The following is a 27,114-nucleotide window of genomic DNA, read 5'->3' on the forward strand; positions in this document are numbered from 1 at the left end:
CTGCTTCAGAGTTTTTACTTCATCAGCACTGAAATCAATCGCTTTCTTCAGGTTAACGATACTGACAGTGTTCTTTTTCACCAAATCCATGATGTCATCTGCGCTCTCTTTGATTTTAACCGTGAGGATACCGACGATGTTGTCCTGTAGCTGGCTCAGTGATGGTTCACTTCTCAGCTTCTTTGAAAGTTGCTCTTTGGTTGCGGTATTCGGGTATGAATCACATTTACCCCCTTTTTTACACTGCAAGCATATGAGTGAGTTTCAACAATGTCTCTTTTCTCCTTGGAAGTTTCAATATCCATTATCTCAGCAACAGTTTGGCCATGTCCTGATTCCATGCTACTAGATGTGAAGACGTTAGCAAGCTAATTTAACTACACATGCTGAAACTTTGATAGCTAGCTTGTTCGTTGGAAATCGTCAAAAAATATATTTCAATGGTTTGATTAATTACAAAATGATTGAAAATAGCTACATTGTATGGTTAGATATCATTTTCTTGTGAAAAAAACTAATTTCAACTGCTGCCTAAAACTATTAACTTTGAGAGAACCCTAAAATTGTTCTTCAGCTAGAAATGTTACACCCTCAAATGCCGCCATCTTGACCCCTTGGTCAACTTTAAACAAGTTTACCAAACCCTCCATGCTTTTTATCTTGACTATGATATTCGTATCCTATCCTCTTCAGTGTGACAGGCTAGCTGCAGACACAGCCATTGAGCTGAGAAGGGGAGTGGCCTCTGTCAGTCTATGGCCTTGAGCAGTTCAGACAGAGTTGGTGTCTCAACTCATCATCGAGAAGGATTCTCCACCAGGTATTTATCCTAAGGTAGATGATAAACCATTTGACAGTATTGCTCTTCAATATGAATTTCAAAGACTGATGCTGTTTTCTTCATGATTTTCTGAATTATACATTTTCATAGGCTTTACTAGTCCTTATTATTTCACTGTAGTGACTTTGTGACAAAGGCATTACCCCGTTTCTCTCAATTCAGAGATGTCTTTGCCAATGAAGACACCACAGAGCTGAGTGGGAAGTGCATTGTGGAGCTGGCAAAAGGTACATTACATTTACATTATACTACAGCATGTACATGGTCATGCACGATTATACACTCAGTATACAGATCAGTTTATTAGGTACACCACCCCGTTCACAAAAATGGTTAGCTCCTACAGACAGTGAGTCACGTGGTCGTGGCTTGCTATATAAAGAAGGCAGACAAGCATCAAGGCATTCAGTTACTGTTCGATTAAACATTAGAATGGGCAAAACTAGTGACCTGAGCAACTTTGAGCGTGGTATGATCATCAGGTCAGGCGCGCTGGTCCCAGCATCTCAGAAACGGCCGGCCTCCTGGGCTTTTCACGCACAACAGTGTCTAGGGTTTACTGAGAATGGTGCGACAAACCTAGGATCAAGGGAGACACTCAAGTGTTTTAGTACTATATCTCTTGGCACAATGATGAAAATAATCATGGCCTCTAAACCTTCAAGCTGCATACTGGACCCTATTCCAACTAAACTACTGAAAGAGCTGCTTCCTGTGCTTGGCCCTCCTATGTTGAACATAATAAACGGCTCTCTATCTACCGGATGTGTACCAAACTCACTAAAGGTGGCAGTAATAAAGCCTCTCTTGAAAAGCCAAACCTTGACCCAGAAAATATAAAGAACTATCGCCCTATATCGAATCTCCCATTCCTCTCAAAAATTTTAGAAAAAGCTGTTGCGCAGAAACTCACTGCCTTCCTGAAAACAAACAATGTACCGTAATTTCCGGACTATTAAGTGCACCTGAATATAAGCCGCACCCACTGAATTAAAAAATATATATTATTTTGAACATAAATAAGCCGCACATGTCTATAAGCTGCAGGTGCCTACTGGTACATTGAAACAAATGAACTTTACACAGGCTTTAACGAAACACGGCTTGTAACAAAAATAAATAGGCTTTAACGAAACACGGCTTGTAACAAAAATAAATAGGCTTTAATAACCTCTTACATCTAGACGTTCCGCTAGCGGAACACCTGCTCCAATATCCAATGATAGGCGTGGCGCGAATTACAAATTCCTCAAAAATACGAAAACTTCAATTTTTCAAACATATGACTATTTTACAGCATTTTAAAGACAAGACTCTCCTTTATCTAACCACACTGTCCGATTTCAAAAAGGCTTTACAGCGAAAGCAAAACATTAGATTATGTCAGCAGTGTACCCAGCCAGAAATAATCAGACACCCATTTTTCAAGCTAGCATATAATGTCACAAAAAACAAAACCACAGCTAAATGCAGCACTAACCTTTGATGATCTTCATCAGATGACACGCCTAGGACATTATGTTATACAATACATGCATGTTTTGTTCAATCAAGTTCATATTTATATCAAAAAACAGCTTTTTACATTAGCATGTGACGTTCAGAACTAGCATTCCCACCGAACACTTCCGGTGAATTTACTAAATTACTCACGATAAACGTTCACAAAAAACATAACAATTATTTTAAGAATTATAGATACAGAACTCCTTTATGCACTCGATATGTCCGATTTTAAAATAGCTTTTCGGTGAAAGCACATTTTGCAATATTCTCAGTAGATAGCCCAGCCATCACGGCTAGCCATTTAGACACCGACCAAGTTTAGCCCTGATCAAACTCCGATTTACTATTACAAAAGTTTCATTACCTTTGTTGTCTTCGTCAGAATGCACTCCCAGGACTGCTACTTCAATAACAAATGTTGGTTTGGTTCAAAATAATCCATTGTTATATCCAAATAGCGGCGTTTTGTTCGTGCGTTCAAGACACTATCCGAAGTGTAAATAAGGGTCACGCGCACGACGCATTTCGTGACAAAAAATTCTAAATATTCCATTACCGTACTTCGAAGCATGTCAACCGCTGTTTAAAATCAATTTTTATGACATTTTTCTCGTAAAAAAGCGATAATATTCCGACCGGGAGTGGTGGTTTTCGTTCAAAGATAAAACATGGAGTAGACTCGTGCACGAGCCTGAGTCTCATAGTACTGTGACTGGCCACTATCCAAACGCGCTACTGTTTTTCAGTCAGGGCCTGCAAAGTCACGATTCAGCTTTTTGCCGCCTTCTGAGAGCCCATGGGAGCCGTAGGAAGTGTCACGTAACAGCAGAGATCCCCTGTTTTGGATAGAGATAATCAAGAAGGCCAAGAAATGGTCAGACAGGGTACTTCCTGTACAGAATCTTCTCAGGTTTTGGCCTGCCAAATGAGTTCTGTTATACTCACAGACACCATTCAAACAGTTTTAGAAACTTTGAAGTGTTTTCTATCCAAAGTGAATAATTATATGCATATTCTAGTTTCTGGGCAGCAGTAATAATCAGATTAAATCGGGTACGTTTTTTATCCGGCCGTGAAAATACTGCCCCCTAGCCATAACAGGTTAACGAAGCACGGCTTGTAACAAAAATAAATAGGCTTTAACGAAGCACGGCTTGTAACACAAATAAATAGGCTTTAACGAAACACGGCATGTAACAAAAATAAATAGGCTTTAACGAAACACGGCTTGTAATAAAAAATACAAAATTAGCAGTAAACAGTAGCCTACCAAGAAAGTCATTGGTCACTATCTTCCTTCTCCTGTGCACTGAAACCACTGAAACCATCTCCTTCGGTGTCGGAGTGGAATAGCCTCAGAATTGCTTCATCCGATATTGGATCGTTTTCATTGTCGCTCTCGTCACTTTCATCCGGAGGCAAATCCCCCGCTGAGCCCTCTTCAACACGCAGCAGTCCAGCCTTTCGAAACCCGTTGATGATAGTGGATTTTTTGACAATACTCCACGCTGTCAGGACCCACTGGCAGACTTGACCATAAGTTGCTCTTCGCATGAGGCCCGTTTTAGTGAAGGATTTCTCCCCACTTGTCATCCAAGCCTCCCGCTGAACACGGAACGCCACCTGTAATGCACGATTTACACTGATGTCGAGTGGCTGCAAATACTTTGTTGTGCCCCCAGGAATCAGGGTGACAAAATGACTACCGTAATCAGAATGATGGGAAGTTTGAGAGCGCTCGATTTAATCTAAACAGTAAACAAAAATAGTTGTTTGACCTTAACCCGTTCGGCAATTTCATTGGTCTAATGAAAGCTTCATGCCGCCAAAAAACTGAGCACGTCACAGAAGGTGTTTTTAAAAAAATGTTTTATTGAAAGCGGGAAAAATCCATATATTAGCCGCGTCATTGTTTAAGCTGCGACGTTCAAAGCCTGGGAAAAAAGTTGCAGCTTATAGTCCGGAAATTACGGTATACGAAAAGCTTCAGTCTGGTTTTAGACCCCATCATAGCACTGAGACTGCACTTGTGAAGGTGGTAAATTACCTTTTAATGGCGTCAGACCGAGGCTCTGCATCTGTCCTCGTGCTCCTAGACCTTAGTGCTGCTTTTGATACTATCAATCACCACATTCTTTTGGAGAGATTGGAAACCCAAATTGGTTTACATGGACAAGTTCTGGCCTGGTTTAGATCTTATCTGTCGGAAAGATATCAGTTTGTCTCTGGATGGTTTGTCCTCTGACAAATCAACTGTAAATTTCGGTGTTCCTCAAGGTTCCATTTTAGAACCACTATTGTTTTCACTATATTTTACCTCTTGGTGATGTCATTCGGAAACATAATGTTAACTTTCACTGCTGTACATTTTGATGAAACATGGTGAAGCCCCAAAATTGCCCTCGCTGGAAGCCTGTGTTTCAGACAAGGAAGTGGATGGCTGCAAATGTTCTACTTTTAAACTTGGAAAAAACAGAGATGCTTGTTCTAGGTCCCAAGAAACAATGAGATCTTCTGTTGAATCTGACAATTAATCTTGATGGTTGTACAGTCGTCTCAAATAAAACTGTGAAGGACCTCTGTGTTACTATGGACCCTGATCTCTCTTTTGACAAACATATCAAGACTGTTTCAAGGACAGCTTTTTTCCATCTACGTAACATTGCAAAAATCTGAAACTTTCTGTCCAAAAATGATGCAGAAAAATTCATCCATGCTTTTGTCACTTCTAGGTTAGACTACTGCAATGTTCTACTTTCCGGCTACAATGATAAAGCACTAAATACATTTCAGTTAGTGCTAAACACGGCTGCTAGAATCTTGACTAGAACCAAAACATTTGATCATATTACTCCAGTGCTAGCCTCTACACTGGCTTCCTGTTAAGGCAAGGTCTGATTTTCAAGGTTTTACTGCTAACCTACAAAGCATTAGGTAGGAGCAAGCCCATGTATCTTTCCGATTTGGTCCTGCCATAGATACCTACACGTACGCTACGGTCACAAGATGCAGGCCTCCCTACTGTCCCTAGAATTTCTAAACAAACAGCTGGAGGCAGGGCTTTCTCCTATAGAGCTAAATTTTTATGGAATGGTCTGCCTACCCATGTGAGAGACGCAGACTCGGTCTCGACCTTTAAGTCTTTATTGAAGACTCATCTCTTCAGTAGGTCCTATGATTGAGTGTAGTCTGGCCCAGGAGTGTGAAGGTGAACGGAAAGGCACTGGAGCAACGAACCACCCTTGCTGTCTCTGCCTGGCCGGTTCCCCTCTCTCCACTGGGATTCTCTGCCTCTAACCCTATTACAGGGGCTGAGTCACTGGCTTACTGGTGCTCTTCCATGCCGTCCCTGGGAGGGCTGCGTCACTTGAGTGGGTTGAGTCATTGACGTGATCTTCCTGTCTGGGTCGGCGCCCCCCCCTTGAGTTGTGCCGTGGCGGAGATCTTTGTGGGCTATACTCGGCCTTGTCTCAGGATGGTAAGTTGGTGGTTGAAGATATCCCTCTAGTGGTGTGGGGGCTATGCTTTGGCAAAGTGGGTGGGTTATATCCTGCCTGTTTGGCCCTGTCCGGGGGTTTCGTCGGATGGGGCCACAGTTTCTCCCGACCACTCCTGTCTCAGCCTCCAGTATTTATGCTGCAGTAGTTTGTGTCGGGGGGCTAGGGCCAGTCTTTTATATCTGGAGTATTTCTCCTGTCTTATCCGGTGTCCTGTGTGAATTTAAGTATGCTCTCTCCTCTCTCATTCTTAATTTCTCTCTCTCGGAGGACCTGAGCCCTAGGACCATGCCTCAGGACTACCTGGCCTGATGACTCCTTGCTGTCCCCAGTCCACCTGGCCGTGCTGCTGCTCCAGTTTCAACTGTTCTGCCTGCGGCTATGGAATCCTGACCTGTTCACCGGAAGGGCTACCTGTCCCAGACCTGCTGTTTTCAACTCTCTAGAGACAGCAGGAGCGGTAGAGATACTCTGAATGATCGGCTATGAAAAGCCAACTGACATTTACTCCTGAGGTGCTGACCTGTTGCACCCTCAACATCGACTGTGATTATTATTATTTGACACTGCTGGTCACCTATGAACATTTGAACATCTTGGCCATGTTCTGTTATAATCTCCACCCGGCACAGCCAGAAGTGGACTGGCCACCCCTCATAGCCTCGTTCCTCTCTAGGTTTCTTCCTAGGTTCTGGCCTTTCTAGGGAGTTTTTCCTAGCCACCGTGCTTCTACACCTGCATTGCTTGCTGTTTGGGGTTTTAGGCTGGGTTTCTGTACAGCACTTTGAGATATCAGCTGTTGTAAGAAGGGCTTTATAAATAAATTTGATTTTGATTTGAATCAGAGGTAGTCCTGTGGGTGAAAACGGCTAGTTGATGAGGTCGAATGAGAATGTTAAGAAACATGCAAGCTAACATGCAGGCCACAAACAGGCAAATAACAGCACAATACAACAGTATCTCGGGAATGCACAACTCGTCGGGCCTTGTCACGGATGGGCTATTGCAGTAGACAACCACACCGGGTTCCCCTCCTATCAGCTAAAAACTAGAAGCGGCGGCTCCAGTGGGCACACGATCACCAACACTGGACAATTGAGGAGTGGAAAAATGTTGCCTGGTCCAACGAATCCCGTTTCTTGTAGCGTCATGCTGATAGCAGTCAGGAATTGGCATTCACTTGTGTCAACGGTACAAGCTGGTGCCAGGGGTGTGTAATGGTGTGGGGAATGTTTTCCTGGCACACATTAGGTCCCTTGATACCAATTGAGCAATGTTTCCATGCCCTGAAGAATTCAGGCTGTTCGGGAGGCAAAGGGGGTCTCGACTCGGTACTAGATGAGTGTACCTAATAAACTGTCCCGTGAGTGTATTTCTGCAGTTAATTATAAAGCCTTATTTAACAACAAAACAGGCTGAATATCGTTTTGAAGATTTGTTTGTTTTAGATCTGGGCTCTCACCTTAACTGTTTTTTGATTTGCTGATGTTTTTCAAAGTTGAAGTTCTGTTTTGCATTCCGTTTCTGATTTGAAGATAACCTTATGTCGCTTTCAGGAAACGTGTTGACCTGGTTAGGGGCTATAGGATACAAGATGTTGACGGTAGGGAGATAATCTATTTGCACGCTATACACCAGTCTCTAACTTACTCTCTTTATTTTCAGGTCGGAATGTGACAGACCACACCTCCTTCAAATTCCTCCTTACCCAGGTCCCATATCTTTCCTGGCTCTCCTAGATGGTACCCTCATTTTTCCGGGTTCCTCGGTTTGTTCTTACCCTCACCATGGACGCTTCTGAGACTCCTCAAACTCTTCTGTGACACATGGATTACTGCAGTGGCAGTAATGTACATTACACGGTATTCCTATACATAGAATACTAAATCATTATAATTCCGTGTTCATATTCCTATGGAGGATCTGCACCATTGTTCTTTATTGAGTATTATGAGTTTTACCAATTTATAAGCTTGCATGTGATTAACCTTGCCAAACTATTGCCGTAGATTTACAAACGTTGGGAGATGCTACTGTAACCGATGTGAAATGGCTAGTTAGTTAGCGGTGGTGCGCGCTAATAGCGGTTCAATCGGTGACGTCACTCGCTCTGCGACCTGAAGTGGTTGTTCCCCTTGCATAGCAAGGGCCGCGGTTTTTGTGGCGCGATGGGTAACGATGCTTTGTGGGTGTTGTTGATGTGTGCAAGGGTCCCTGGGTCGAGCCCAGGTTGGGGCGAAGAGAGGGACGGAACCTACACTCTTACACTACCACATGTCTAAACACAAAATGACTGATAAAGTATACTTTATGTATTTAGAGACATGCCAGCTGTGATTTTTAGCTGCACCTAAAAACGCTAACCAAATGTGAATGTATTTTGTAATACTGATAGGAATAAAATGATCTACATTCCTATACCACTTAGCACTAATATGTTGTGTGTAGCAGAGTAATTGTTATTGCATGAGTTTATTTTAGGCTCTTGTTGTGCACTTATTTAAACAGTTATTTAAATGTTTTATTAATAGCCTAATCAGAGAGGAATGTGAAGCCAGAGGTTTTACTCAGCCCAAAATCTGTCCACGAAAATAAGCCCATGAGGTGAGGAATTTTTGTATGGATATCAATGAGTGTTGAATTCGGTCAACAAACATGGAATTGCTAATTTGCTACGTGAGGCTTATTTGATCAAATAGGAGTTCGGAAATTGTTAGGTTGTTATTAATGTACTGATGTACGTGGACGCACATTGATTGCATTTCGGTAATTTAGAATAAAAAAATAACTTTATATCTGAGTTGTGTCTGTTGTCATGGAGATAGAGGAGTCGTCGTGGATATATCGAGGTTTACCTTGCGAACGGTTTGTACTGAACGACATGTTTCTCCAAAACATTCTTGAACAGACTTTGAGGTATGTTTGCGCCCGTTTGGTGGGTGTGGTGAGGTGTGGCTTGAAGTAACTTGTTTAAAGGGAAGTGGCCATGCAGACAGTGTTCCACAACCCAACCCCTCCCCGTTTTTTCAACTGGTTCAGTTCAGCAACGTTTCCGTTCAATTGAACGTCCCAGAGCGTAAAAACGTACTGAACGCAGCTCCACTTTAGCATGGACATTGCCATCGAGGGCTTACACATGTTTTATGTAATAAACTAGGTGGGGATTCCTATGAGTTGGGCGCAATCAACAAATTAAGAAAATTGACTAGGCCTTGCTCAATTGCGCTGCCCATGTTGTCACAGAGACTATAATGGCACAGATACAAAGATGAGTCATCTATCTCTATGGCCTGTTGTTCACACGCGTCTCTGCCCTCTCATTGGCTAGAATGGTCCCACCTGATCTCGTTCCTCCCGCCTGCTTTCGATTACATGTACTTCCATTGTTAGAGCGGTCACTTGACTATCTTGTCAATATAATAGACCATCGTTGGCCTAATGCGCTCACTGGAATCTGAACGTACTCTTTCTAAACAACTAAGACAACCTTACAAACATGGCGATTGCGGTTCCTATAAGCGTGTAATGGAATAGTTATTTTGCCGACCAGTCCCAAATGACAGGCACCTCCTTCTTCCAATCCCTGTCTTACTTTGCATAGAATGGCACACCCTCTTTACCGTCACTCGGGAGATACTGAGGGAGGGGGGTGCTCTGAGTTCCTGGTCCTCCTAGCCTCGATTTGGCCGGACACGACACACTTTCGGATTTACAGAACAAAAGCAACAACGGACCAAGGGGGGTAGGTACAGTAAGGAAACAATTTCAAACAATTAACACATCGATTATTCAATTCTAAAGCCGTATAATATCAAGTATCAGTTTGGGTCTCAACTTGAGACAGCTACAAAGTTCTAGAATTGTTTCCGAAACGAGAACCCGTTTGACGTTCGACGGATAAATAAAGCATCAGGGTCAGACAAACGGTATTGTTCTCTCCAACTTCAGCCATTAACAAAAGAGAAGATTGGGATATTTTGTTTCACTTTATCCAACCCCAGAGAAGACGGGGTGAAATACATGATTCCGGTAAGTTTTTATTTTTGTTATTACTGAAGCGTGTCCGTGTGAGTGCGCTTGTGCAGTCTGACCATTTTAGCTAGTACGCCACAAAGGATCAAGACATCGGAAGGGTAGGCCTATTGTCATAGCCACTGCTCCAACCTGTGAGCTGTTTAACATCGTATGCTGTCTTGATGTATGACATAAGGCCTGGTTACTGTTAACAAAGCGCCGACTATCTTTCTGTCGTCGGCAATATATAAAATGTTAACGGGCTACTAGTTTGCTCGCTCCCTGGTTGGCCCAATCATTTTTGGGATATGAACTAATAACTTCCGAGAACCAGTTCCAACAGAACGCAGCAGGATACATTTAGTTCGCTAATCACTTGAGTGATTTGGTTCTGGGTTCCGATACTAGATATTCCAGACCGTCAGGCTCTTAAATTGGTCAGCTTAACTTGATCTAACTTCTCAAATACTTCACTCCCAGTTTCTTTTCGTGTTAGTTTGTTTATTATGCAATCGCAGGATTTCCGAAACTCGGTCCTGGGGCCTCCCAGGGGTGTATTGGTTGTTTTTTTGCCTCAACACTACACATCTGATTAAAATAATCACCTCATCAAGCATTGATTATTTAAATCAGCTGTGTAGTACTAGGGCAAAAACTAAAACGTGCATCATTGGGAAGACCAAGGGCTGAGTTTGGGAAACCCTGTGCTGTGGTAATCATCATGTGAAATCCGAGCTGGAAGGACACAGGGTGTGCGTCATTTGTCACAGCCCTGCACACTTATTCATTCATCATACACACCTGATTCCGCTAACGAAGGTTCGGTATTGGTCATCAAAGTAAGTTGAATCGGGTGTTACAGTGCCAGTCTGGGACATGCACACTGTGGCCCGCCAAGGTAAATAGACCGCTTGAGTATGGGCACTTGGATTAAATCCCAGTTTTGTGTGTTTGTCAGGGGGAAATTACTTTAAATTTACCCCTGTTGCATGTCATAATTTGCTCTGTGAATTGACAATGAACTTGTGCTTTTGGTCAGATAAGGACAGAGGTTGCACATAAATTCCTTCAAGTTGGCCTTTTGTATAAAGTCAATGCCTCTGCTTTAGCAGTTTTTTGACAATGTTTTATTTATGTGTGTTTTATCATGTATGAATTGCCTACACATTGAATATGTCAATTGCTCAATCTCTTGTCTTTCCATAGGTGTTTCTGCTGTGCCTCACTGCCTCTGTCGGGGGGGGGTCAAACTTGATTCTGAGGACTGACGACTTGAAGGGAAACAAGGACGACGGAACAAAGCCAGTGCTGGAAACGGGTAAGAGAAGCGCCTGTGGCAGATTTCTCACAGCCCCCCCCCCCCCCGAGACCCCGACTATACACCCCACCCTCACAACACAAAAGTCAATCACCACACTTTGGTTCCAAGGGGGAGGGGAGCACAATCTGGACAGAGGGTATACGACCAGCTTCATGGTGAGACTTTGAGAAGGGAGTGTGACTTAAGAGGGGGGAGGGGAAACAGCTGTCAGGTCTTTGACTTTGGGAATAGAAAGTCCTCCTCTAGATACTTTCATCCAGACTGTGACTCATATACTGCTCCTTTGACACATTTTCCCCTAAAGCACATGACACCATTATAGTGTCTAGACATTGGCAACCTCCAGTGTGATTTCTCACTGTTAATGTTAAAATCAATTTATAAAGCACACAATGTATTTGATATCTTTATCGTATCTCTACCAGACTGGAGTAACGGGCGGTGACATCACCGATGGCAACACACGTTGACTGTAACAGAAGAATAGGGCTGGAGGTAAACATGAAGGAGTTATCCCAGTGTGATGTCACATGGACAGAGAATGAAGGAAAGCATGCCTCCCCGCATTCCTCCAAGACTTCACACTATCAGATCACCAATGGAAAGAGCAATCTATCCTCTGACCCCAGTGCAACAGACAGTGATGTAAGCGAGGGCAGAGATGGGGGTGTTAGTTTCAGCACCAACCATAACTCTGTGGTGTGCCTGCCTTTGGTCTCTGAGGGCCTGAAGCTAGTATGGACACAGTCAGATCAGACACGTGAGCTTGACACCATCCCAGAGCTGGTCCAGGCATTCAATGTGTTCCCATACCCAACATCTCGTGAGGTGAATGCATTGGCACGGCTCTGTGCCCTGCCTCTGGACAAAGTCAAGGTCTGGTTCATGGTGCAGAGAATCAAATATGGCATCAGCTGGGCCTCAGAGGAGATTGAGGAGACGCGTCGCAAGCTGGCCGGACCTGAGCGGACTAACGACTATGCAAATGAGAAGGAGATAAAAATGAGGAATGGGTGTGGGGCAATATCTGTGGAGGCAGAGGACGATGATCAAATTAATAATGGTCTTCACTCCTACCTGCTTCACCCAAGAAAACGAGCCAGACATGAGACCCCAGAACCCTGCAAACCAGCCGCCACTGTCCAACATTTCAGTTCCTCTCTCCCACCCCCTCAGGATTCATACTACTACCGCCCTCCTGTGGACATGCCAGCAACTACCGCAACTGATGCTTCCCTGAGCCTCTCTGAGACCTCACTTGGCTCTCCACAGCAACAACAACGCGGACGCTACAAAAAGACCAAAGCCCAACTTGCAGTCCTTCGCAGCAGCTTCCTGCGGGAAAACTGGCCAGCAGAGACTGAGCTCCGACGCCTACAGGAGGAAACCAGCCTGAGCCGCAATGACATCCGCAAGTGGTTCAGCGACAGCCGGTACCAGCTTAGAAATGGGCGTGGACTGCTTGGAACATCCATGGTCTATCCTCAGTTGACCACAGGAGATGCAAAGAACGAGTCTCAGCAACTTCGACCTCTTCCACTCGTAGCACACAGGCCTCGGGATCAAGAATATGGTGTTGAAGTGCAGGGAAGGGCTCAAGAGAAGGGAGCTCGCAGCAATGGGGTGAAAGATTCACACTTCTTCCAGAACTTTCTGTCAAACAGCTTGGAGGCATTTGGGGAGGGAGCAGTGGGAGTGGAGGCGGAGGAGGACGAGGTTGCGGAGGAAGCCTCAGTTCACACTGAAACTGTTAAGGAAGAGAACGAGGGGGTGGTGAAACAAGAAAAGCCTCTACACTTTAGGGGCAGTAAGAACCCAGAGGTTAAACAACCACCATCAGCTGTTACCATCTCCACTTCCTCCCCCACCTCGTATTCTACCACCCCTTCAACTTTGACTGCTAATAAGCGTAGTTCTACTAGCACCAGCACGGTGCAGAGGTCTGCTCGCTCAGCCAAAGCCTCACTGACAGCCCTGTCTCTCTCCAGTCCTCCCTCATCCTCGTCTCCTCTTCTTACACCCGCTGGCCGACCACGGAAGACCAAGGAACAACTGGACATACTAAAGGAGCACTTCTTGCGGTGCCAGTGGCCTAAGAGTGAGGACTACACCCAGCTGGTAGAGCTCACAGGCTTGCCTCGTGCAGACGTCAGCCAGTGGTTTGGGGATACGCGCTATGCTGTTAAAAATGGTCAGCTACGTTGGGTGCAGGGGGTCCGTGAGCAATTCCGAGAGCAATTCCTGGCTGAACTAGCCACACAGCAAAATGGCAGTGGTGGAAACAGTTCTAGTGGAACCCCTCGGGTTACGGGTAGCCGCAAACGAAAGTCTCAAGTGAATGGCGCAACAGCACCAACATCCACTGCAGATTCCCCGGACATCAATCCGCTGGAGGTTTACCATCGCTCGACAGGGGTTCTTCACGAGAAAGACCTTGATGCCCTTTGCAAAAAGTCACGAATGAGCTACCAGCAGGTGCGGGACTGGTTTGCATCTCAGGAGAGCAAGGCAATTGACCCAGAGCCCAATGTTACTGATTGAGATGAGGAACTTGTGGGCTGGTAGGGGTTGGAAAGTAGCAGTGTCTCTCTCTTTTACAGAGGACAAGACTGATCATGTCTTACCCAGAATTTCACATAAATTTGACAAACTTTTCATATTGAATTACTTTGCTTTAATGTGAGCAGGTGTGACTCTTAAATGCTTACTATCAGCACAGATTTTGCAACTGTGCTGAATTATTGCTGCATTCCTTTTTTTCATAAGTTTGGACATTAAATCCTGATGGTGCTGCCTACTGTAGACAGGACAGTACATAGTACACTGGTTCAATTACCCCCCCCCCCCCCTATTTTGTGTTATATAATTTGTAGTCCAGTGTTGTATAAACATATTAACTGGATAAAATGTATGGATTGGTTGGAGCTCCTTAGGTACTGTAGTTTAGTTCTGTATTTTACAGAAGTGAAACTGCACTGGGAAAACACAACATCATTTATGAGTCTTAGGGTAAAGACACTGATTAATCACTTAAAGTAGTAATCATTCCTTTACAACCTACATGTCCTTTTTACAAAAACAAACTGGACATCCACACGTAATACTTCTGAATAGACAGGTTGCACTTGAATTTTTGAGCCCTGACATTTTAGCTGTGATGTTTATTAAATGCATTCCTTTTCAGAAAAATTGAATTCCTATTAAAATTGTTATGCAGTTTGCACTGACCTGCAATGTTTTAAAGTGAAGTTCAAACCATATTTTGGATAAACTGAAGATACTGAACTGCACTCTTTGGTCCTGTATTTATAACTCTGCTCACCTGTCTCAATTTCTGTTTACCTGTGAAGGGCTGCAACATAGGCTTATTTTATCGTTGGGTTTTCAGTTTATTTCACCTAGGTCCATGCCCCAGATTGGTGGGGACAGTATTCGTCCTATATTGAGCATTTGTGTGAGGGGATTGAGGGGCAAAAGAAGTCACTGGAATTGTGTAATCCAACCAAATTCAGTTCAGCAGAGAAGGGACTGAAGCATAATAGATTGTTTTAGTCCACTTTAATCCAAAGCAATAAGTAGTGTTTTGTGCAGGCCATTTTCTATGCCTCTGAGAGGAAAATGACATGTTACATTCATCCAGGTATACCAGTAAAAGTATTTTAATCAACATTAAGCAACATTTTCTACAGTGTAAATGTTTTTTTTCCTATTAGCTATGATAACATTACAAAGGATGTACAAGAATGCTGTAGAGGGTTGAAGGAGAAATGTTTGTCTTAACACTATTCTCAGTTACCGATCCCTTTAATTGTAGTTGTAAACAGTTTTTCAATTTTCTACTTAACTGGACACATGGCACTCATTTCAAAAGTCAGAGATTCTTCAGTACTTTTGTATCTTTTATATTTAGTAGTTGTGAAAGTAGCACTCCCAAGCCAAAAGTGGTCCCTGAAAATTGGGTACTACGTCATTGCTCTCTACTGTTTCCACTGAGTCGTTGGGCCCGTCCTGCAACCTCATTGGATAATGCTGGGCAGGCCTCTTGCTAGCTTCCACTCAATGCAAGGGCTAGAACTCAAATTGTTAAGAGGCTGGTCCATGTGGGGTGAAATGTAGGGGAAATGGTGCTGCACAGTTTCAAGAAAAGTATTTTCAAACTAGGGATTTTGTGGCTAACATTAATTCTGCTCATAGATTATGCATATATGAACTACACTTTGACAAAGCGGGAGGTAAAAAAATTTTTTTGCCAAAGTACCGGAGCATGTCTTTTTAATGTTGTATTGTTCAATTTAACATTTGCACAACTGCATCACTGGAATCAAGTAAAAAAACAAAAACAATTTTGTGTGTGTTAACTGCTTCCCTGTGCTTTTTGAGATCGGGGTCAGCTGTTCATCAGATTCTGCAGAAAAAAGTAAGAGTGCCAAAATAGTTAAGGACACGTATTGAACCCAAAGTTGGGTCTTTGCCATTTCAACTCCAGTCACTTTAGGAGCTACTTAATTTAAGACCTAAATTCCACTGGATTTCAATTTTGTCACGAATTGAAATGAAGTCGGTATGAGACAGCATGACACAATAACCTACCGGTTTACTGGCCATTTCTGAAAGGCCTTGGGGAGTGCAGCGATGGCCCAGTCAAGAACTGGAAAATGTTCGGAGTCAGATTCTCAGACCTGAGAATTGGGGAGATAGGTTTGCTCATTTAGCTTTGGGCCTCTACACTAAACTACTTTGATGACACAGTCCCAGGAATGATACTTTTGTAGTGTAAAGAGACAGATCTAGATTCAGCTCTCTGAGAGATGTCTCCCACACAACTCTTCTGCAAAGGATTCAGGTAGGGTAGTTGTGCTTCCTAGAGCTGAGGAGGCGAGGACACTCCACTCCACTTCATTCCTGCTAATTTATAATGAACAAAAATATTCCAACATGCAACAATTTCAAAGATTTTACTGAGTTACAGTTTATGTAAGGAAATCAGTCAATTTTAAATAAATTCATTAGGGCCTAATCTACGGATTTCACATGACTCGGAATACTGATATGCATCTGTTGGTCACAGATACCTTAAAAAAAAAAAAAAAAGTAGGTGCATGGTTCAGAAAACAATGAGCCTCAAGATCTTGTCGCGGTACAGTTACCCGGGTTTCATCCGCAAAGAGCACATTTCTCCAGCATGCCATCGAAGGTGAGTTGTGTCCACTGAAGTCAGGTCGAGACCCTGATGAGGACGACAAGCACGCAGATGAGCTTCCCTAGACGGTTTCTGACAGTTTGTGCAGAAGTTCTTCTGTTGTGCAAACCCACAGTTTCATCAGCTGTCCGGATGGCTGGTTTCAGACGATCCAGCAGGTGAAGAAGCCGGATGTGGAGGTCCTGGGCTGGCGTGGTTACACGTGGTCTGCGGTTGTAATGCCAGTTGGACGTACTGTCAAATTCTCTAAAACTACGACGGAGGCAGCTTATGGTAGAGAAATGTTCAATCAATTATCTGGCAACAGCTTTGGTGGACATTCCTGCAGTCAGCATGGCAAAACTTCAGACATCTGTGGCATTGTGTGCCAAAACTGCACATTTTAGAATGGCCTTTTTTTGTCCCTGGCACAAGGTCCACCTGTTTAATGATCATGCTGTTTAATCAGCTTCTTGATATGCCACACCTGTCAGGTGGATGGATTATCTTAGCAAAGGAGAAATGCTCACTAACAGGGATGTAAACAAATTTGAGAGAAAAGCTTTTTGTGTGTATGAAAATGTCTTTACATGTTGCTTTTATATTTTTGTTCAGTGTAATTGACACAGCCAATGATCAGTTTCTGGGTCATGAAGGAGTGAAAACGGAGGAATCGAGGAGAGGACTGTCTTTTGTCCAAATGAGAATCTCCCACACTACATGTACCTGTAAGAATTACCTTAATACCTGTAGATAGCATTTTTTCTGTTAGCCAAACTGCAAATTAAAGGCTTAAAATATTAACACATTTGTGAATCATTGAATTAACCAAGAGTGCAACATTATGGTTTAGATGAGATGCTTCTGTATAGTTTGATGTGCGTTCCTTATTTTGTTTGTCTATATACTATGGTATTTACGGTACGCTAATAGGTGCACACACATGCATGAAGCAGGAACGTGGCTTTGGTCACACCACATCCAAAGGCTGAAGTAAGGATAGCGAAAACAGAAAAGTAGCAAATCTGATATTGAAGAGCGATCTTACTACAGCGTTACTAATGTAAATCCACCCTTACCGCTACTTTCAACGATGCACCATGGAAATGGAAATCAACTGATATTCATCAATTCTTACCGGGTGGGAGTGCTAATAATGGTGGGAGTCCCTATAAGAAGAGAGAAAAAAATAAACATTTCAGTCCCACATTTGACAGTTTGATGTTCAAAGTGATTTACAGAAAAATAGATGTGTTGCTTGAATGAACTACCATGGTATGCTAAGACAATTCTATGCCAATCTTTAACCATCCGTTTGTGGATTGTTGATATATTTCTGTGACATCTTTCAAAAATGTTTGGCATGAAAATGTTTTGTGCCACTCACTGAAGCCACCACGCTCGTGCAGAGAGCTCAGGCTGGAGATTGATGTGGCAGAACCAGGCGGAGTCTGAAAGCGGGAGCAGGAGAGATAAGAAAAGACACTTACTGGAGGAGGGTTTCTCAGTCTGCTACAGTTAAGACAGAGAAGGGACATGAAAACTGCTTTAGCAAAGAAGGAATGAAAACTCACTGCAAGGGTGAGCCTAGGGTTTCTATCTCTGAATCTCTCCTGGGTTTCAGCAAAGCTTTGGTGGCTGAAACACAGTTATTGACAGGTGAAAATATCTCTGAATTTAATAAATTGAGAGAATATAGGACATCGTGTTTGAAAGACTGCTGTGTTAGACAGTCAGTGTGATGTGTGTATGCATACATGCCTGTCTGTGCAACCACATTCATATATCTCCTACCTAACAGGACGTGAGCGAGGGGTGACTGTAAGTGTAAGGACAGATAAGGAAAGTTACACACCATTGCTCATCTGAGGTTTAAAATGGAATGGAATTTCTCCTATTGGGGATTCATTTAAATTGTATCGTCTTGCTAAGATCTCTGAAATGCCTCTGACCACAACCCATCAACATTCATCTTTACCTGGGGAGGTAACAGCCACTGGAAGAGACATCCTTTGGGCACTGCTAGGGAAACAGATCAGTTGTCAGTAAACGCTTTGGGCTTATGAGATAATGACAACATATTGAAAATATTTTTCTCAGATGTGATAAATAGTAGACTTATACCCATTTGTTTGAAATTGTCCAGGTGATGCCTGTGAAAAGAGAGGAAAGTCTAAAATGAGTATTGTGACAGCAATAGCATACTTGATTAATCAAAGTCAAAAGACAGTTTTTGCTAATGCTCAAAGACATTCGATGCTAAACACACTGAAAATCATACCCTCCTCTGAGAGAGAGGTTTCTTCAACTCGGCATTCTCTCTTTTCAGCTCTAAAACTTGCCTGCATAAAGGTTATGCGAGAGAAAGAAATGTCACTGTAATTGACTGAAGACAGAAGAATAATAGTAACATACTATCAGTTGTTGTTACTGAACCTGTAACACTGATCTGTGACATCCTTCAGTCTCCTCTCCAGCTCCATAGATTTGTTTTTGAAGTAGACAATGACCCTTTCCTTCTGCCTTCGCTGGAATAGAGCAATCTGATAGGCAGAGATATCATTGTACAAATAGGTGCTGCGCTGGTAGACCCATAATAAACATTTGTGTTTAACTTTAATTTTTACACTGCTTTTACCCCGCAACCTTTATATCAAATACACCTAACACAAAATGTAAAACAGAGTTGAACCTGTGCTATGTGCTCCAGACGAGAATGAATGAGCTTCACAGGGTCTTTGAAGAACACCTGCTCCTGAGGCTTCATCTTCCAATATAGGAAGAGTGATGTAGGGAGAAGAAAGTATGTAGAGATGAGGGACACTTGATTTACTGGGTAGGCTACATGTTGCTGTTGATGAATCAGTGACAGTCATTGAATTGAAAAAATTAAACCAACCTGGTCTGAGATGGCCAGGTAATTGCAGCTGGCTCCACACACAGTGCAATGTTCTGAGGGGGGGAAAAAGGCTACATTTCGAGACAACACAACAGTATGAAATAAGAAAAGATCTGGGACCATAGGATGGGTGGGACCATAGGATGGGTGTGGGCGGGGGACAGGGAAATGACAACAGTCATACTTTTATTAGGATTGATGCAGCCTTCACAGCAGATGTGACCACAGCTGGAGACAGCAAAGTTCTGCCCCTCTCTTCGGAAGCAGCTGTTACAGTGGAACCAGTCCATCCCAATGCCTTGTTCTTTACTAGCTCTTGAATCTTGACACAAAACCGTGGAGAGAAAGGATAGAATTCAGGATGACTGGATTCCATCATGATAACGTTAACTAGATATATTCATGCATTTTAACCCGGTTTATTGTCTCAAGTTTGCGTATCAATTGGACTTTTGTGTCGCTAGCAAACTAGCCAGCTAGCTAACATGAGATATGATCAAATGACTGGTTTGAAACCTAGTCTGAGTATGACTAGCCAGTAATCCTAGCTTAGCAGCTAACGTTACCTAGCAAAACCAGCTAGCTAGCATAAGGTTGTAAAGTGATGCAGGGCAGAGAAACCACGTCAGACACACTCAAATATGAAATATGACTAATTCCAATGTTGTTGACTACCTTCGTTTCGAAATGTTGACCATCAACGTGAAGATGAGGCGCTGAAAAGTCTGCTTTATTTTATATTTTTACTGTAGCTACTAGTCCTGTTCTCCTGCACCTCAGGGTGTTGGTACCGTTGAATGCGCGCGCGTCGTTGATTGGTCGAGTCCTCCATAGCGCGCTAAATTAGTAGAAGTATGGATGGTTACCCAATTTTATCCCTTCACATGATACGGTAACCGTGCAGAGAGAAATTCCAGTGAACAAAATTACCTGGACTCCTGCTAAGATATGTCTTTGATGAGAACTATATGGTTTATAAAATATTAAAAGTGTATTCCATTGTCAATATTGTATGACAAGACCGAGCAAAAACACGTGCGCAACAGATGTACCTGTCACAACAGTATCAATACCCTGGTCATTGTTTGCTCAATTTCACCTTGGATTTCCAAAATATCCATGTTTAAGCAGGAAAAATGACTAAACTAAGAACAGTGGCTAATCATTAATCCTGTTGTTAGTCTTTCACATTTGTGTAGGCCTGCAGCGCATTGGTAAAGTATTTTAGCCTTATTCTAAAATGGATTCAATAGTTTTTTCCCCCTCATCAATCTGCACACAATACCCCATAATGACAAAGCAAAAACAGGTTTTTGGAAAATGTTGCAAATGTATAACAAAAATAATTACGTAAAAATTACATTTACGTAAGTATTCAGACCCTTTACTCAGTACTTTGTTGAAGCACCTTTGACAGCGATTACAGCCTCAAGTTTTTTGGGGTATGACACTAATCTTGGCACACTTGTATTTGGGGAGTTTCTCCCATTCTTCTTTGCATATCCTCTCAAACTCTGTCAGGCTGGATGGGGAGCATTGCTGCACAGCTATTTTCAGGTCTCTCCAGAGATGTTAAATCGAGTTCAAGTCCAGGCTCTGTCTGGGCCACTCAAGGACATTCAGAGACTTGTCCCGAAGCCACTCCTGTGTTGTCTTGGCTGTGTGTTAGGGTCGTTGTCCTGTTGGAAGGTGATCATCCTAATCTGAGGTGCTGAGCGCTCTGGAGCAGGTTTACATCAAGGATCTCTCTGTACTTTGCTCCATTCAACCTCCCCTCAATCCTGCCTAGTCTCCCAGTCCCTGCCTCTGAAAAACATCCCCACAGCATGATGCTGCCACCACCATGCTCCACCTTAGGGATGGTATTGGCCAGGTGATGAGTGGTGCCTGGTTTCCTCCAGATGTGACGCTTGGCATTCAGGGCAAAGAGTTCAATCTTGGTTTCATCAGACCAGAGAATCTTGTTTTCTCATGGTTTGAAAGTCATCTAGGTGCCTTTTGGCAAACTCCAAGCACACTGTCATGTGCCTTTTACTGAGGAGTGGCTTTCGTCTGGCCAGTCTACCAGAAAGGCCTGATTGGTGGAGTGCTGCAGAGATGGTTGTCCTTCTGGAAGGTTCTCCCATCTCCACAGAGGAACTATGGGGTTCTGTCAGAGTGACCATCAGTTTCTTGGTCACCTCCCTGACCAAGGCCCTTCTCCCCCAATTGCTCAGTTTGGCCAGCTGTAGGAAGGGTCTTGGTGGTTCCAAACTTCTTCCATTTCAGAATGATGGAGGCCACTGTGTTCTTATTGACCTTCAATGCTGCAGACATCTTTTGGTACCCTTCCCCAGATCTCTGCCTCGGCGCTCTACGGAGAATTCCTTTGAAAAAGTGAAGGGGTCTGAATACTTTCAGAATGCACTGTATAAAGGAATGCTATGACTCAAAAGGTTTTAAGTGAGGAGGTCAGGCAGTGGTGGAAAAAGTACCCAACTGTCCTACTTGAGTAAAAGTAAAGATACCTTAATAGAAAATGACTCAAGTAAAATTGAAAGTCACCTGGTAAAACTACTTGAGTAAAAGTATAAAAGTTTTTGGTTTTAAATATACTTGAGTATCAAAGTAAATTTAATTGCAAAAATATAAAGTATCAAAAGTAAAAGTATAAATCATATCAAATTACTATATAATGCAATCCAAATGGCACCATTTATTTTTTATTTTATGGATAGTCAAGGGCACACCAACACTCAGACATCATTTACAAATTAAGCATTTGTGTTTAGTGAGTCCACCAGATCAGAGGCAGTAGGGATGACCAGGGATGTTCTCTTCAAAAAGGTATGTGCATTGAAAAATGTTCCTGTCCTGTTAAGCTTTCAAAATGTAACGGGTATTTTCCTTAGTAATGTAGTGAAGTAAAAGTAGTCAAATATAAATAGCAAAGTACAGATACTCCCAAATACTACTTAAGTAGTACTTTAAAGTATTTTACACCACTGAGGTTAGGTATAGGCCTACTATAGTATGGAGACCACCGAAGTTCTGTTGGTACTGTGCTGCTTTCTGTCAGAGGCAGAGAAAGTTAATATCACCTGGCAGCAGCGCGTGCCTGACATCTGGAATGAGCTAAGACAGATGAGACATGTTGGTAGAGCAAAACTTTGAACTGAAATACACCAATGGAACTTTCTGAAGTGGAAGTCAGCCTGAAAACCAGGTGGCAGGCCTGATCAGACAGAACGAAGGTAGGGGATCTCACAGCTGCTGAACTACATTACAACTAAATAGCCTTTGTGTGGTATTGATTGGTTTTGCTTGTGTGTTTAAGCACAAGATGTTGAACTGAAAGCCATTGAGGCCAGACTACAGGCAAGTGAACACCTAGCGGAAGAACTGGAGCAAATTAAGGTAAAATATTTTGTGGATCATAGGCAGAATCTCCAGCACATCCAAAACCGATTAGTGAAGGTCCTGGAGGAAAAATGCAAAATGCCTCCGAACACTTCCAGTAAGATGCAAAATTAATTTTAATAGATGAACTTTAAGGTAGTAAACCATCAGAACAGTAGGAGAAAGGCATATTGTTTGCTCCATCTCCGCTCTACTTGAAAGCATGGGATCCTTATACTAACAATTCATTTGTTGTAGTGGAAATACTCTAGTATTTGTTTGTGATTAGCTTTTTTTGGGGTACTTCAGATTACCACAGTTGTCAAATTATTTCTGTCCGTGTTGCCTTCTGTAGAGATAAGCTCTGAAGATCGACTGAAAGCTCAGCTACTATTAAAATACACATTGATCTGACTGGAAGTGAGACTTGTTTTTAAAAATAGTGTAATTGAGTGACTTGGCTCAGGCTTCCTGTGACTGATCTGTAACAAATAACTCAGAAATGGTTGCCTTCTCTGCTAGGCCAATATAGGCCCCGCCAATCAGGACATCACCTTGACCTACAAAAACATTAAATACTGCAACGCTTACAGAAACGCATTTGCATATTTATACCATTGTAATAACCAAGACAACTGCACTGTCAGATATTTTGCAAATACAGGCATCGTCAGAGTGACAGTGAAGGTACTTCAGAGTCAATAGCAGCAGTTATGAAGCACCCATCTAGGCTGTCGTAGAAACAGCAGCTATGAATGAATATCCAAATGCTGGCGACTACAAAGACAATGGTGCTACAACTGGAAAGAGATTTACATGAGCCTTGAAACAAGTCATCTGGTTTGAGATCATGAAGTCAAGCCTATCACAGTCCATGGATTTCTGCTCTTCTCCTTTAAAGCATAGTTCACCATACAATTGCCTAAACGCTCTTGGTTTAATAAAAGCCTTCAAACCATTTACTAGCGTCGCATCAGCACAATGACCTGCTTGCAAAACAAAGTTTAAGCTCATATGGCACAGTCAGGTTTAATGTGCGTGACCTTAGGTAACAATTGAGTATAAAACCAAGAAGCTTCACATTAAAGTAATATTTATTTCTAATCAAGTGAACAGCAGCCATTCCAGAGTCAGGGCATGCGCAGTAGCTGGCTGCCCATCTCCCAGCTGGACTCAGGTTCATACCTGAAACACACAAGTACAGTTAGGCTAACATGTCAATGAAACAGAACACACACAAAAAGGAACTTTGACATGATCATTTGGGGTGTAAAAAACAAATCTGCTTAACCTCACAGGCCAGTGGTTATAAGTGGACCAAGGACAGCATTTTTAGTTAGCCCAAGTTGACCTAAAAGATAATTTAAGCATTGAAAAGCGTGGCTGGACATGTCTTATTTTTTTCTGACATGGCATTCTAGTGCCCTGGGACGATAAGTAAATTCTTTCTGCACCCCACTCAAGTCATGTAATACCTGATGCTACTTCCCTTCTGAGACTTGCAGCTGGAGTCACAGCAGCTACAGAGGCTACTATGGGAGGGGTCATCAAGGAGCTCCCAACTGATTAAAAAATTAAAATGAAGTCAAGAGTTTAATGGCACTGTTTCTCTCCAAATGAGATACTTGGGCAAGTTCAAGTAGTCCCTCCTTTCAGAAAAAGTTGTTTAAAATTGAATCAGCATATACAATATTTTTTACCCATGCACGTAATGGCAGGCCTTCCTGCTGGTGTCAAGGCAGCTGGGGTCCCAGGCCAAAAGCTTGCAGTGTATATAGACCTGAGAAGAGATAAGGGATATTAGTGCTCATATTCAGCAGTGTCAAAATGTAAGTCCGATAAGTTTACCCACTTCTACAATGGCGAAGTTGAAAGCTTGCAGAGACAGACTTGAGGTTTGTCTTGGTTCAAACTTTGAGTTTGAAGTCATGCTATCCACAAGACATCTGATGGCAAACCACTTGACAGTGAGGAATGGTTCACCCCATGAAGCCACACAGCACAAAAGCCCAAGTCACATCCTGTATAAGCCAATTGTACATACCCCTTGGTGATGGGGTACACAGAGCCCGCCGGCTGCAGCTCTGGTGTTGCGGTGGCCACACTCCTCTAAAAGCAGCAACAAGGGCTGATGGGCCTTCTGCTCCACTGTTGCCAAGATGTGGATGAAGGAGCCAAGGGGATATTCCCTAGACTGATATGGTCCAGAGAAGTCATCTGCAGGCTATACATCATATGGGCAGTCATACATCTGTTAACGTCAAGCTTACTAGTAGTCTCAAAAACCTACCCGTTTGAGACTAACAAGTATGGGAGGTATCCAATCTACAGGCCTACAGTAAAGGAAATATATTAAACATGTAGCTGACAGTGCAAGTTCAGGGTTGGACTAGTTGTCCAGCATTAGTACACGATATAACCATTTAAGAAATATTCATTAGGGGTACACAAAAAGCCTCATCTCACCTGTCATAGGCACAAACTAGGTAAGACTGAAAGACAGTTAAGGTGAGCTTTGGGAGCAGACATAGGTAAGCTCATTCAAGTACATCAGTGTCCCCAGTCACCTGTAGTGAGGAAGGAGGGAGTTCAACAACCCTAAATCTTACCAAATACACATTGGTACATTTGCTAAAGCCTACCATCCTCCTGAAGTGAATAATTTAGTTCCACGTGGAACATGGCCTCCCCAGCAGAGACACTGAAGGGATAACAGCCTCCCAGACAGAGGAGTGAGGGATCCATCTGTGACCTGGCTGCCCTCCATCTCAGAGTGACTGAATTAGGGCCACAGTCTACTGCCATATCTGCCAGGAGAAAAAAACATCTGCTGCTTTTTGTTCTAGTACAGTTAACATTAGAAACACAATAGGCCTACATGAAAGACAAAGATGACACAAATTACCTTCTTTAACCACAATGGCAGAAAAATCCATGCATAGGAAAGCCACCGTGCAGCAAAATACAGCCATCATGATTGAATGCCGAAGTTTGGTTGGTGATGCCTATAATAATTGTCAGCAAGCAATCAAGTTAACCACGGCCATCTGTGTGTTTTGCTATGTTAACAACCTCCAGCTGCAGGCAATCAATCACTGATCTGGAAATCATTAGTATAAACTCATTCCAGTCTTGCAATGAACTATCAGATACTTATGCTGTGTTCGTAACCAAGTGGGAGTTGTTCATTTACCAGTTGTGAAGTCGTAAATACTAGTTGGATCCATTCCAGTGCTTTGAACTCATTGAGAAACGCCGATTGGCTAATGTGTCACGTCCTGACCAGTAAAGGGGTCATTTTGTTATTGAAGTTGGTCAGGATGTGGCAGGGGTGTGTTTGTTTTGTGTGTTTCGTTTTTTGGGGGATTATGTTCTATGTTAATATATTTCTATGTTTGTTCTAGTTCTTCTATTTCTGTTTAGTTTATTGGGTTAATCTAGAAAAAAGAAACGCACACCTATAAAGGCGAGGTGCTGGCTAGCGGAGTAGAACACTAGAAAATAAAGGAAAGCCTTACACTTTAAGAGCTCAGATGCAAAAATTTAATAACCAACGTTTCGACAGCGAAGCTGTCTTCATCAGGGTATCATCACAAACACTGCGAGATGAGTCATTTATATAGTGTCAAGACACACAGGTGTTTGTAATCATGGCCAAGTATGGCCTAATATCATTGGTTAACTCATATTTTAAAAAATGGCATACAAAGAACATTACAAAAAGACAAACAAATGGATAGCATACGATCATAGCATTTGTAGTCTAAAATGTATCTAACAAACAATTACAATGGCAAAATCACAATAATCACAAGAATGGCTTCAGATCAAAGTCTATGTTGAGACCGAAGGGAGCAAGGGTCTTTAAATTAAAGATCCAGGCAGCCTCTCGTTTTAACAATAAATTATCAAGGTCTCCCCCTCTCCTCGGGAGGGTGACATGTTCAATGCCAATATAACGCAGAGACGAAATCGAATGGTTTGCCTCCAAAAAGTGGGCCGCAACTGGGTAAGTCAAGTTTTTGCACCTGATGGTGCTACGGTGCTCTGAGATACGTACTTTTAATTCACGCTTTGTTTTACCCCCATACTTTTTACCACAGAGACAAGTTATAAGGTAAATAACTGCCTTAGTGGAACACGTAATAACACCTTTAATTGGGATAGATTTCCCTGTTTGGGGGTGTTTGAAGGATCTACATTTATAAGTGCCATTGCATTGAGCACAGCCATTACACTTGTAATTTCCATCCAGTATGGGCGCAAATAGGCGTTGTTCAGGAATATCTTGGGGTGGTAAATCAGAGTGTACCAATTGGTCTCTGAGATTTCTGCCCCGCGAGAATACGACCAGGGGAAGATCAGAAAACACATTACCGAGACTATCATCATATTTCAGAATGTGCCAATGTTTGTGAATGATTCCTTTAATTTGTTCAGAGCACTTTGAATAGCGGGTAGTGAGAACGCAAGAGTGCG

General features: G+C 42.7%; 2 protein-coding genes across 5 annotated transcripts; one reads left to right on the forward strand and one right to left on the reverse strand.

Annotated features, from left to right (window-relative positions):
• The first annotated feature begins 9,181 nt into the window (after positions 1 to 9,181).
• On the forward strand, positions 9,182 to 14,469 carry homeza (homeobox and leucine zipper encoding a). 2 transcript variants are annotated; one of them, XM_045694278.2, is made up of 4 exons: positions 9,182 to 9,586; positions 9,793 to 9,873; positions 11,065 to 11,176; positions 11,605 to 14,469. In XM_045694278.2, the coding sequence occupies exon 4, from the start codon at positions 11,633 to 11,635 to the stop codon at positions 13,718 to 13,720; it is 2,088 nt and encodes a 695-aa protein (XP_045550234.1). In that variant the 5' UTR covers positions 9,182 to 9,586; positions 9,793 to 9,873; positions 11,065 to 11,176; positions 11,605 to 11,632; the 3' UTR covers positions 13,721 to 14,469. The 2 variants fall into 2 exon arrangements, with proteins under 2 accessions (XP_045550234.1, XP_045550235.1); XM_045694279.2 differs by lacking the exon at positions 9,793 to 9,873.
• A 251-nt stretch (positions 14,470 to 14,720) lies between these two features.
• On the reverse strand, positions 14,721 to 20,239 carry rnf212b (E3 ubiquitin-protein ligase RNF212B). 3 transcript variants are annotated; one of them, XR_014380352.1, is made up of 14 exons: positions 19,933 to 20,239; positions 19,442 to 19,579; positions 19,258 to 19,310; positions 19,051 to 19,125; positions 18,795 to 18,901; positions 18,640 to 18,700; positions 18,483 to 18,511; positions 18,337 to 18,380; positions 18,153 to 18,177; positions 17,933 to 17,996; positions 17,746 to 17,809; positions 17,438 to 17,527; positions 15,770 to 15,858; positions 14,721 to 15,584 (listed from the first exon to the last, which is right to left on the reverse strand). XR_014380352.1 is itself a non-coding variant. In XM_082960949.1 (14 exons), exons 2-13 carry the CDS (start codon positions 19,545 to 19,547, stop codon positions 15,774 to 15,776), a joined length of 741 nt encoding a protein of 246 aa, XP_082817075.1. In that variant the 5' UTR covers positions 19,548 to 19,579; positions 19,933 to 20,210; the 3' UTR covers positions 14,721 to 15,584; positions 15,770 to 15,773. The 3 variants fall into 3 exon arrangements, 2 of the variants coding, with proteins under 2 accessions (XP_082817075.1, XP_013996266.1); XM_082960949.1 differs by having other exon boundaries at positions 17,497 to 17,527; positions 18,337 to 18,377; positions 19,933 to 20,210; XM_014140791.3 differs by having other exon boundaries at positions 17,497 to 17,527; positions 19,933 to 20,210.
• Between the last annotated feature and the right edge of the window lie 6,875 nt (positions 20,240 to 27,114).

This window comes from Salmo salar, chromosome 14, assembly GCF_965601325.2.
Source record: "Salmo salar chromosome 14, fSalSal1, whole genome shotgun sequence".
NCBI classification, from domain to species: Eukaryota; Metazoa; Chordata; class Actinopteri; order Salmoniformes; family Salmonidae; genus Salmo; species Salmo salar.

Coding starts and splice junctions, on each gene's coding strand:
- homeza (XM_045694278.2), top strand. CDS start 11,633: ATGGCAACACACGTTGACTGTAACAGAAGAATAGGGCTGGAGGTAAAC.
- rnf212b (XM_014140791.3), bottom strand. CDS start 19,547: ATGGACTGGTTCCACTGTAACAGCTGCTTCCGAAGAGAGGGGCAGAAC. Junction 18,902..19,050: donor GTCTGGAGCACATAGCACAG/GTTCAACTCTGT, acceptor TCTGCCTATCAG/ATTGCTCTATTCCAGCGAAG. Junction 18,178..18,336: donor AGTGGCTGTTACCTCCCCAG/GTAAAGATGAAT, acceptor TTACACTTACAG/TCACCCCTCGCTCACGTCCT.